At 48.0% G+C, this 11629-nt stretch overlaps 1 protein-coding gene across 1 annotated transcript in view; it reads left to right on the forward strand.

Moving 5' to 3' along the window:
* Positions 1-11629, forward strand: part of RRM1 (ribonucleotide reductase catalytic subunit M1) — a 39504-nt gene that overhangs the window by 8909 nt on the left and 18966 nt on the right. Inside the window, exons 5-14 of the mRNA XM_019525113.1 lie at positions 1721-1760; positions 2595-2757; positions 3743-3884; positions 4518-4601; positions 5308-5469; positions 5905-5984; positions 6494-6695; positions 7798-7947; positions 8945-9166; positions 9772-9848. Coding sequence (XP_019380658.1) covers positions 1721-1760; positions 2595-2757; positions 3743-3884; positions 4518-4601; positions 5308-5469; positions 5905-5984; positions 6494-6695; positions 7798-7947; positions 8945-9166; positions 9772-9848 — 1322 coding nt within the window. The remainder of the gene's footprint in view (positions 1-1720; positions 1761-2594; positions 2758-3742; positions 3885-4517; positions 4602-5307; positions 5470-5904; positions 5985-6493; positions 6696-7797; positions 7948-8944; positions 9167-9771; positions 9849-11629) is intronic.

An 11629-nucleotide genomic window follows, 5' to 3' on the forward strand; every position in this document is an offset into this window, starting at 1 on the left:
CCTGGCGGTGCTTGGGGGAACAGTGACTCCCCCAGTGCCTGCTGATGCCCCCTGACTAGTTTATAACAGGCCACAAGATCCTCCCTCAGCCTTCTCTTGTGGAGGCTGAACAGGTTCAGGTCTCGTAGCCTGTCCTCATAGGGCCTGCCCTGCTGTCCCCTGATCATGCGAGTGGCCCTCCTCTGGACCCTCTTGATGCTGTCCACATCCCTCTTGAAGTGTGGTGCCCAGAACTGGACGCAGTACTCCAACTGCGGCCTGACCAGTGCCGCATAAAGGGGGAGGATCACCTCTTTTGACCTGATTGAAATGCATCTGTGGATGCATGACAAGGTACGGTTGGCCTTCCTGACTGCCTCCCCAGACTGCCGACCCATGTTCATCTTGTCCTTTGAGTATATGATTGGTTAGCATGGGGACAGAAAGGTTTGACAGTAGAACCATTTCAGGAGGGAGTAAGCCATCTGCTGTAGTACACCCAAGAGTATGGTTGCTATCCTGTGCTGTGGGCAGCTGTCAAATGGAGCTCTGGGCAGTAACTCAGCTTTCCAGCATTTCTTTGTGTGTGCTGCCCTCTGTCCTGCTTCTGTCCTGCAGCGCTGCACTTGCGTGTGAATTAACCACTTCTGTTTGCATTAACTGGGGATTGAGAACACAAGACAGGTCCAGCATAACCTGAAGCTACTGTGAGGGAATGTGGGGGAAGAGGGTTTAGTGGGGAATATGTAACCGAGCAGCAGGCTGACGATAATTGCACCCCGAGCATCTATTTGTGATGACTCCAGAGCCTGCTTGCCAAATGGCTTCTCTCCTATAACAGGAAAAATGCAGTTGTTCTTGATGATGAAATTAAATTCACTTGGCTGGGGTGACTGTAGTTGATCCCAATTTGGGACTGCAGCCCCTTTGGCTACTGGTTGCCACAGGTAGTACGATGAGGTCAGTAGGATCGTGGCAGCAGATGGCTGTGTACAGCTTTGCACATGTTAATGCTCAAAAAATAACCAAAACCCAAATAGATCAGGTCTTAGCATTCTCCATTGCTCAACACAGCCTCCTCTGCCTGCCTTATCACTCACCAGTGCCTTTTTCCATGCTGCTGCTGGGAGGATCCCACCCCAACTCTGCCTTGTCTTCAGCTTTTTTGACAAGTACCTCTCTAAAACACTTCTAAGAGTGGCCCAATTTTATATTATTTCCAGCTGATAAACTTGCCTTTTCCCCCATTCCTAATTACAGAATTAACATGATTTGTGCCACCATTGCATTGTACATGTTCAGACAGTGCCCAGCACTTGGCCAACTGCTAGCATTCCTGTGACGAATGTAATGACAGGATTGGGAAAATCACTTGGAGGGGTGGAGCAGAGAACCAAGCACTCTTTTCCCCCCAACAAAACTGGGCTGAAAGTAGGCAATAAAGCTCCCTGTTCAGTCACTCTACATGCATTCAGCTGGGGATACTCCTCTAGGCAGGCATCTTGCTGACTTGCACTTAAAGTACCTCCTATGCTTGGGTTTTGAATCGGGTAAAAGATGGAAGAGCAGAGTAGGCGCTAGCAGGTGTTGAAGTCTGGGGGCAAGAAGGCCAAGCTGCTGGAGCTGCAGATGTTTGCTTGGTCCCAGAACTATGAGTATTAATCAGTCAGGTTTTTAAATGGGGACCTGAACTATTGGTTACTGAAGGGTTTTTCTCTTTTTTTTTTCTTTTTTTATAAAGACTCTCGAGCGCTCCTATCTGCTGAAAATCAATTCAAAAGGTAAGAACCCACTGTGGTTCCAATCTCCCCTCTGTGGAGAGCGGGATCAGAGCAGGTGGTGAAATGGGGACAGGCCACGTCCTTGCTGCTTGCTGAATACTCAGCTGTATGTTGGCTTTTAAAGGTGGCACCCAGACAGCTCCCTTATAGTTACCTTGTCAACGTTATAAAGCTTTGCCCTTCCCTCCTTGCTTTGCCCATGCACATATCCTTCCTGAGCACCTGTTGGTAAAATCAGTTAGAATCTCTTTTTTTCATAGCTGTAACGATACTTGCAACTGTACTAAGAATGCAGCACTGTTACCAGTTGCTAAAACCACGAGTTTGGCTTGTTTTGTTTTAAATAATGTCTGTGGGGTGTCAGCGAGGGACACTTCACTGATGCAGCGTTTGGGCCCCATCGCCATGCCATGCTTGAGATCTTAGGGCACACAAGGCACTGTTCTAGTGGGCTGATAGTGACTCACCACTTGATATGTGGGAATTTTTTAATTGACATGGCAACCGCACCATCTTCTGCTGCAAATCCCTTTGGCATCAAAGTGGTGAGAAGTTTATTATTATATGTAGAATCTAGAAAGTGCCTAGCCTTGGAGTCTGACACATTTAATATAGATTACGAAAAACTTTTAAACCTACAGCTAGTGATCCAGCTTGCCAAGAACTTTTTCCAACTACTCAGTTGGTCTAATAAGATATCACATCTACTCAAAGGAACCTTGCCTTGGTAGTGTAAGTCACTTACTCCTTTGGCATAACCCATGCCTGTCCAGGTGGCTTTAAATGACACCCTGTTATATCTCTTTTTTTTTTTCCTCCCCTTCTACTTTCTAGTTGCAGAGCGTCCCCAGCACATGCTGATGAGGGTCTCTGTGGGCATCCACAAAGACGACATTGATGCCTCAATTGAAACGTACAATCTCTTGTCTGAAAAGTGGTTTACCCACGCCTCTCCCACTTTATTCAACGCGGGCACCAACCGGCCTCAGCTCTCCAGGTACCTCCAGCTTGCCTTATACTAGGGATGTCAAATACCATTAGCCCTTTGAGCTGGATCTGGACTGACCTCTGAGCGAGCGAGCAGTGACAGCAGCAAAGCGAGCAACATCAAGGAGTTGCAGAGGTTAACACAGCTATTGCTCACCCTTCTGCCAACATGTGACCCCAGTGGCACTTTGTATACCAGAATTGAGCAGCAGGCCCTGTGTCCAAATTTCCGGCCCCTTTTGGAGCTCTGTGGACCAAATGATAGGGCTCCGCAGGCCATATCCAGCCCATGGCCTCTGTCTTTGACATCCCTGTCTTATAAAGTATTCTGAAGAATAAGAAATATGTGTGCAGGGAAACGTGTTCTACTCAAATGAGGTATTCTGTCATCACTTTTAATATGGGCAGCTGCATTTCGGCAGTGCATAATTAATATGTAACTTGTGCAGTAAAGAATTTTTCAAAGCATGCTGTCTAGTCTAATTGGGTTCCAAATGTAGCCTTTTAAAAAGGCCAGCTGCTATCAAAGCCTAAGGCCAATAGATGTGTTTTTGCAATTAATTCCCTTAATTCCAGAGGAGCTGTGGTTTACGCACTCATATTTTTGCAATGTATGAGAACCTGAAAATGAAACTGACCTAAAACAAAAATGAAATTCATTCTGGCTATTAGCTATCCATTGTCCAAGCTATGACACTAAAGTGACAAACACACGTGATGAGAAATAGGTATGATTTAAAAAATTCTTGTTTTAATAGTCCAAGTGATGAGGAGTGCAGGTAAAAAAAAATCAGCTTTACTTTAAGAAAAAAAATAGTTACCCTATTGGAAGTGTGTAACTTTCCTAAAGTGTGAGCTTTGTTTTACTATGCAAGTTGCATAGTGTTCTTTGCCTTACTTACCCGGTCACGGAAATATTAAAGATTGCAAAGTGTCTGTCTGCTGCATAGGGCCTTATTCAGTCTGTGTTTTAATCTTCTGGTGTCTCCATTCAGCTGCTTTCTGCTGTGTATGAAGGACGACAGTATTGAGGGAATCTATGACACCTTGAAGCATTGCGCGCTGATTTCCAAGTCTGCAGGGGGAATTGGCCTGGCGGTGAGCTGCATCCGTGCCACTGGCAGCTACATTGCGGGGGTAAGTGTGCAGCTGGCATATCCTGCCAAAGTCAGCCTTCCTATCCTGGGGAATTTCTGTACTTAAACTAAATCGCCAAATCCAGGGCGAAGTAGCACAGGAATTAAAGGGTCTAACCCAGTCACTTGCCTCCTCTTTATGTTGTGAAGCCAGATGGTCACGTTTCCTATGGTTTTCGTTGCAAGTAGATATGTTTTCAAAAAGAAAGGCTAGAGGATTGTCTAGTATGTGATCTGATGATTCTGGTGTCTTCCTTCCCAAATTAACGGCTCAGAGTAGATGCTTCAGGATTCAGAAATGGAGACTTCCCCGTGTTAGGCTGCCCTTTCTTATGCTGTGTTTCCATGTTTCGTTTTATTAGGAAACAAGTCCTTACCCATTTGAACCTGTGCAATAGGATCTCCTGAAAGAGACTTGATAATTCTGCACAGTGCTTTGATGGCAAACCTCTAGTGCAGCACAAGCAAAATGTGGATTTTAATAAGCAGAATGCTAACTAGAGCCCTTGTTATCTGACAGCCATTGGTAATTGCATTTTGTACATAAAACATGGAAAACTGGCCAAAGGAAAGCTGGCTGCAGTACCTCTTTTGCTGGCTTCCAGAGTCTGATGGCTGTCCCATGTCTTTGTAGACCAATGGGAATTCCAATGGGCTGGTCCCGATGCTGAGAGTCTACAACAACACTGCCCGCTATGTGGATCAAGGTGGTAACAAGGTATGTCGCTTTCCCATAAGGGAGCAAGCTGAGGAGGGAAACCAGAACTTGGATCTGAATAAACCAGATGTGGTTGGTTAAAGATGGACTATTAGTATGGATGAACTGGAGGGATGATTGTAGGCGACGTGTGCTAAAAAGCAGAATCCTGTTCCCCTCTCATGAGTGTTTTTCTTTCCTCCTTTCATCACAAACTCCATGGTGCTAATCTTAGAAAAAAGGGCTGGCAGGACCCTGAGGAAGTCACATCTAGTCCAGCCCTTTGCTCAAGACAGAATCATCCCTGTCTAAACTACCCCAGACAAGCTTTTGTCTAATCTATTCCTGGAAACTTCAGGTCAAAATAAATATGTTTTTACTGTCTTTCAGAAGGATGCAAATCTTTTGGTCTTACAGGGATACTTATTTTATAGCAGCCTCTCCCTCTGGTTTTTTGGTAGCCCTTTGAATCTGTTATATCAATTTCAAAGCCAAGTTGTTGGCTCCAGACAGCTTGGTCCCTGGAATGGAAAACAAGTGACCCTCCATGCTGTACCAATTTGGGGTTACAAAGAGAGATGCGTCTTCACATCACTGTGTCCCAAGTGGTGCCTGGTCTAATAGTGCACAGTTGGTGCTTGTGTTACACAAGCAGTGCAGCCATTGATGGCATTCCCCTGTACTTGCCTGCCCATTCTGTTCTGACCTTGGCTGTGTTGTCTGGCAGAGACCCGGGGCTTTTGCCATTTACCTGGAGCCGTGGCACTTGGATATCTTTGAGTTTCTCGATTTGAAGAAGAACACGGGGAAGGAGGAGCAGCGAGCTAGGGACCTCTTCTTTGCCCTCTGGATTCCTGATCTCTTCATGAAACGGGTTGAGACCAACCAGGTAAGGGCTAGGTTGGTGCAACATGGTCCGTTAATGAAATGATAACAATATTCCAGGCTAAACGGATTGAACCTGTTGAACTCCTCAAGTAAACCAGTCTCCTCAGTGTGGCATGCACATGTCCAATGCAAGTTGCATTTGGAGGAGTCAGCAGTCATTCAGGACTGAATGTTCAGCTTTTATATTAATGTAAGCTGAAGTCTAAACTCACATGAATAATTTCTTAGTAAATATTTCTTATTTGCCATAACCCTTTTCTCCTCTCAACTGGTAGTGCCATATTTTCCAGGGTGAAAAAAACGGTCTGTTCACCCTTCTATATCTCCTGCTGGGGCAGCGAGCACCTAGGGGAGATAAGTCAGCTAATGTGGGGTATTTCTCTTGGTGGAGATGGCAAGCCTTAGGGGGTGTGTGTGTTTTTTCTCTTCTCCACAGGATTGGTCTCTGATGTGTCCCAACGAGTGCCCTGGCTTGGACGAGGTCTGGGGAGAGGAGTTTGAGAAACTGTATGAGAGGTATGCAGGGTGGGCAGATCTGTGGGCACTGGTGGTCCTTACACCTCCCCCTTATCAAGTTACCATTGATGCGTGGTAACTGGGGGCCAAACCTCAGAAACCTAGTCCCATGTCATGTCACTTATAGTCTGATCACTCTCCAGGCATTTAGTGCAGATAGAAAGAGGAGATGTCTGCTCGTTGTTTGTCCCAGCTTGTGAAATTCTGTGCGAGTGCTGATCTCAGCTTACTATACACAAGCAGATAGACATCTCAGTGGTTTCATATTTGTCTGTGGACCGTTAGGCCAGATGTTACACTAAGGATGTACTGAACAGCTTCCTGCGTCCAGCAGGGCGGGGGTGGGCCCAGGATCCTAATACTGAACAGCCTGACTCTCCTCTTCAAATTTGGCTTGGATTGCAAGCAGGAGAGATCTGACTATTATGCAAACATTTGACTAGGTTAGGGTAAGAAGCTAAGCCAGGGGACATGAGCACTTAGCAAGGTGCGCTTACTTTGTATTGCAGGTATGAGAAGGAGAACCGCGTGCGCAGGGTGGTGAAAGCCCAGCAGCTCTGGTATGCCATCATTGAGTCCCAGACTGAGACCGGTACCCCTTATATGCTGTACAAGGACTCTTGTAACCGGAAGAGCAACCAGCAGAACCTGGGCACCATCAAGTGCAGCAACCTGTGCACGGAAATAGTGGAGTACACCAGCAAAGATGAGGTGGGTGGGGCCTGGGGCTCATTGGAGATGCACTGTAGGAAGCTGTGCTTGTGCCTGGCATGGATGTTCAGAATGTAAATCTGCCCCTGAGCCAGGTGAGGCTGGGCATCATGGGTTCTGTGAGGCTGAGCATCATATAGCCAGGGGACTTCAGGGCAGGTGGCTAAGGTACTTTCACGGCATATTGACTTTGGGAAGCTTTGCTTATCTTCTCCATTCAAGAGTCTGGTGCAAACCCCTGCCAGCTCAGTGGGGAAGTGCCCTGCTTTGTTTGCACCTACCTGTGAGGGGTCCCTGTAAGGAAGGGTAGGGCTCACATCAGCATTTCAGTCATTTCTATGCATCCTGTTTTCTTTAAAGTCAACAGGCAGCAGTTATCAACACCTGAGTCCTGGAGAAAAAAGCATGGGGCTGAAGCAGGCTGTGTTATAGCCAAAAGTGCTTTCTGTGCTATAGGCGTCCTCCTTTGTACCCTGCTGGAACAGGGTCCAACAGGGGGAAGGGGAGGAGAGAAATAATGAGTAGGTTTTGCCTATTGATAGTGGAACATGATGCCCCTGGGTGTGTAATTAGTCGCAGGGGATCCTCTTTGGTAATATCTAGCTCTAAAAAGCATGAGCCTCTTCTGTCCAAGCTATGGAGGATGCCTTTGGTAGCTCATTCATAAGTCTGTATGTGTGTACTGCAGCCCTTACGGAAGACAAGCGTGGGCTAGAAAGGGGGATAATACGGACAAACGAGGCAGGAAAGGGAGACCATATAACTGTCCCAGCAGTAATGGGGTCAGGTTTTCCTCGTGCCCTGCCGAAGTCAAGTCTCGGTCAGAGTCAGACACCTGCTTCTGATCCCTGTTGGAGACTAGAAGAGTCAGGGCTGTGCTTCATTGTGGCATACTCCATCCCTGGATACCTTTGTCCTCACCTGACACAACCTAGGTTAGCTTGGATGAGACGAACATGCTCTCATCCTTGTGGCCTGCACAGTCCTGCACATTTTACCTCTCTGTCCCATCTCCTTAGGGCAGTGAGCATGCTCCGGGAGCTGAGCTGCCTGCATATTTTGTTCTTGCCAGCTCTGACTATTTCTATCCTTGCTGTTCCAGGTTGCAGTTTGTAACTTGGCCTCCATAGCCCTGAACATGTACGTCACCCCGGAGCACACCTATGACTTCAAGAAGCTGGCTGAGGTCACTAAAGTCATCGTCCGGAACTTGAACAAAATCATCGACATCAACTACTACCCTGTGCCGGAGGTATGTGGGGAGCACTGGGAGGCCAGTGGGGCTGACAGGGTGTGTTGGGAGTCTGGGAGCAAAGGAGCTTCTGAGTTAAGTTGTCTAGGGTAAGGCTGAAGCAGAATTCCTCCAACCACGAGTACTATAAAACTAGGTGGAGGTTTGAATCTGACTGTTGGTTTCTGCAGACACAATCATCAGCAAAACCCGTGTGTGTACCGTCCTCCAGCAGGCCTGTGGCCTGACTCAGTAGCAGACTTGCATAATGTCCCGAACCTTTGTCAATCTGAGCTCTGAAGGGATCTTTGAAGCAGGTTTCGGTGGCGGCTGCTGTAGAGTCCTGTTTTGTGTATGTGACATTCAGCAGGGCAGAGAGCAAGGCAGGCACAGACCAGTCAGACTATGTTGGAAAGGCCTGAAGGAATTGGACGTAAAAATGAGGCCTTTGGTGTTGTGATTCGCTTTTTTGCTGAAGCTCTTTCTTTCGGCATAATAGAAGAGTTCAGGAAAGTGGGAGGTAGAGATGGGTGTAGCTTAGCAGAGAGAAATGAGGATGGCAGGGAGATGGTGGAGAACCTGTGGCTCTGCCTCCTCGAGGGGTGAGGTTATGTCCAAGGGACAGAATTTGAAGGCAAAAGGCCAAAGCTTTCAAAGGTGAATGGTGATTTTGACTGCCTGTCTTCAGACTCCTTCAGAAGGGCCTGACTTAGAGGAAGTGCTGAGCACCTGCCTTTTCAAAACCTGCACCTGTGAGATGAATGCAAAGCATTTTTGCAAAATCACCTGCTGCTTTTGAAAACCTTGGCCCTTGAGCTTGCCTTCGAGGCCCTCTGTAAGAGCAGGTGACAGGAAGCAAAGGGGAGGAGGATAAAAGAGGAGCTGCTCTGCTTGGTTGGACCAGTGAGGAAGGTGAAGGTGGGGAGCTGCATGTCGTGAGGCTGGGGTGCTGGTGTTCTCAGGGTCCCCTTTGCTCCAGTGACTGATTCCCTTTCCTTCCCACACTAATGCCACGCAGGCCGAGCGCTCCAATATGCGCCACCGCCCCATAGGCATCGGTGTGCAAGGCCTGGCAGACGCCTTCATCCTGATGAGATACCCCTTTGAGAGTCCTGAGGCCCAGCTCCTGAACCAGCAGATCTTTGAGACTATTTACTACGGCGCTTTGGAGGCCAGCTGCGAGCTCGCCAAAGAGCAAGGGCCGTATGAGACGTATGAGGGCTGTCCCGTCAGCAAAGGAGTAAGTACCAGGGCCAGGTACCTGCCCTCCAGAGCAGCACGGGTGTCAGGGCCCTGACAGTGACTGCTTGTGGTCTGGGGGCAGCGAAAACAAGCTAACCTACTAGCTTCACAAAGTTTGCTGCCTTCTTCCAGCAATCTGGCTCTTTTTACAGCTCTGCTGTTGCCAAACATTAACAGGACTGAGTTCAAGGGCAGATGGCATGAGTTCAGGGTTGCCTATGGCTATTTCTGGCTGGGCATGGGTCACTTCGTGGCAGTGGTCAGATATTTTTATCTACTTGCTTGATAGCTCTGGGGCAGGGTGTTTGGACTGGGAGGCAAGGGGTGCGAGATCTTAAAGTTAAGGTGTTTTTATGTAAGCCGTGCTGGGCCCTCTGAGCCTGTATGTCAGAAGTCCATGCCCAGTGTCCCTCATTTGAGAGTGGGTGTGCTGGCCTTCACATAACTGATGAAACACTGAGCTGCCTGCGGGTGAGCAGCAGTGAAGCAAAAGCATCACTTTGTGTTCACTTGTTTGCATTGAGGCCTCCAAAGGACAAAGGAAAGGCTGCTTTTTCCCTAAATAATCCTTAGTCTAAATGGGGTCATGTCTCTGTTCTTCAGATCCTACAGTACGACATGTGGAACGTCATTCCTACCGACCTGTGGGACTGGAAGTCCCTGAAGGAGAAGATTGCCAAGTGAGTCAAGTGCCCTTATCCCCAGGGGACATTGCTCTGTTGGTTGACGCTCCACTTGAGGTCAGACCGACCACCAGATTTGGGGTCAGGAAGGAATTTTACCCCATGGTCAGATTGGTATGGACTGAGGGGGTGGTTTGCCTTCCTCTGTAGTGGGGTCCATGGCCCCATACCTGAGATCTTGAGCAAATATTAACGAAGCAGGACATTAGCTGCTGTCATTCCCCAGCTTCACCTGTGGCAGGTTCAAGTGCTGTGTCAAAGTTGACTGTAATTTTATGAAAAGGTTAGTTTATGGTTTGTCTGGAATGGTTTGGATAGGACTGATCTTGCTCCAGGCAGGGGGAGCGACTGGATGGCCTCCAGAGGTCCCTTTCAGCCCCGCTTCTCTATGATTCTACATCTGACAGTGCCACAGTGTGCCCCCCTTTAGGAAAATGGCTGTGTAAAAATTTAGCCAACTCAACAGATCTGTGCTTAGTGACTCATTTTTGCTGTCTTTTACTCTTGCTTGCCATGCAGAGCCAGAAGCAGCAAAGTGACCTGGATGTTGATGCTGGGTCACCAGCTGAATTATTCAGGTTTCAGTCACTTACATTTCTGGATACATGGTAGCACACCCAGTGGAAGTTGCCTAGGCTGAGTGCAGGAGTGGAGACAGGGTTCACTGGGCTGATTATTCAGAAAGAACAGCAGCCATCAACTCGCTGCAGGGTTTTTCCAGAGAGGATGGAGCTGGACTGTTCCCAGTGGTGGCAGATGACAGAACAAGGAGCAATGGGCTCCAGTTGCAGCAGGGGAGGTTTAGGTTTGTTATTAGGAAAAACTTTCTCACAAGGAGGGTGGTGAAACACTGGAACAGGCTCCCCAGAGAGGTGGTGGCATCTCCATCTTGGAGGTGTTTAAGACCTGGGTAAACAAAGCCCTAGCTAGGATGATGTAGTCAGGGCTGGTCCTGCTTTGAGCAGAGTGTTGAACTAGATGCGATCTCCTGAGCTCCCTTCCAACCCTTATTCTACACGATTTTAATAGCTAAGCTGTGAGCATTGTGAGTAGCAATGTCATAGAGAAGGAGTGTGAAGCTTTCTGGGTTTTTTTAAATGCCATTGGGAGGGGTTTAATATCTAGGTTTGTCCCCAGTGAATCTTTCCACTTAGTACCTCATCGCACTAGGCACTTACTGGTTGTCAGAGGGCTACACATTTTTGGAGGGTGTCTGTCAGTCAGTCCTAGTTATCCCAGAGCCAGTGAACAATGGGAATCATTTTCCATGTGCACCGACAATGAGGAAGGATGAGGGAGAATCCTTGCCCTCCATTGAAGCTGACCTCCTGAAGGAACACTTTGACAGGCTGCAGACCTTCAAGTCAGCCGGCCCTGACGGTTTACACCCAAGGGTACTCAAGGAGCTGGCAAGCATATATTCATAGATGTTAGGGTCAGAAGGGATCTCAATAGATCATTGAGTCCAACCCCCTGCATAGGCAGGAAAGAGTGCTGGGTTTAGATGACCTGAGCCAGATGCCTATCTAACCTCTTCTTGAAGAGCCCCAGGGTAGGGGAGAGCACCACCTCCCTTGAGAGCTCTTTCCAGATTTTGGCCACTCTAACTGTGAAGGAGTTCCTCCTAATGTCCAGTCTAAACCTGCTCTCTGCTAGGTTATGGCCATTATTTCTTGTGACCTCCAGGGGCGCCTTGGTGAGTACAGCCTCACCAATTTCCTTCTGCACCCCCATGATGAATTTATCGGCAGCCACAAGGTCACCTCTCACCCTTCTCT

Source organism: Gavialis gangeticus, unplaced genomic scaffold (assembly GCF_001723915.1).
Source record: "Gavialis gangeticus isolate Ggan-Ray unplaced genomic scaffold, GavGan_comp1, whole genome shotgun sequence".
Lineage (NCBI taxonomy): Eukaryota > Metazoa > Chordata > Crocodylia > Gavialidae > Gavialis > Gavialis gangeticus.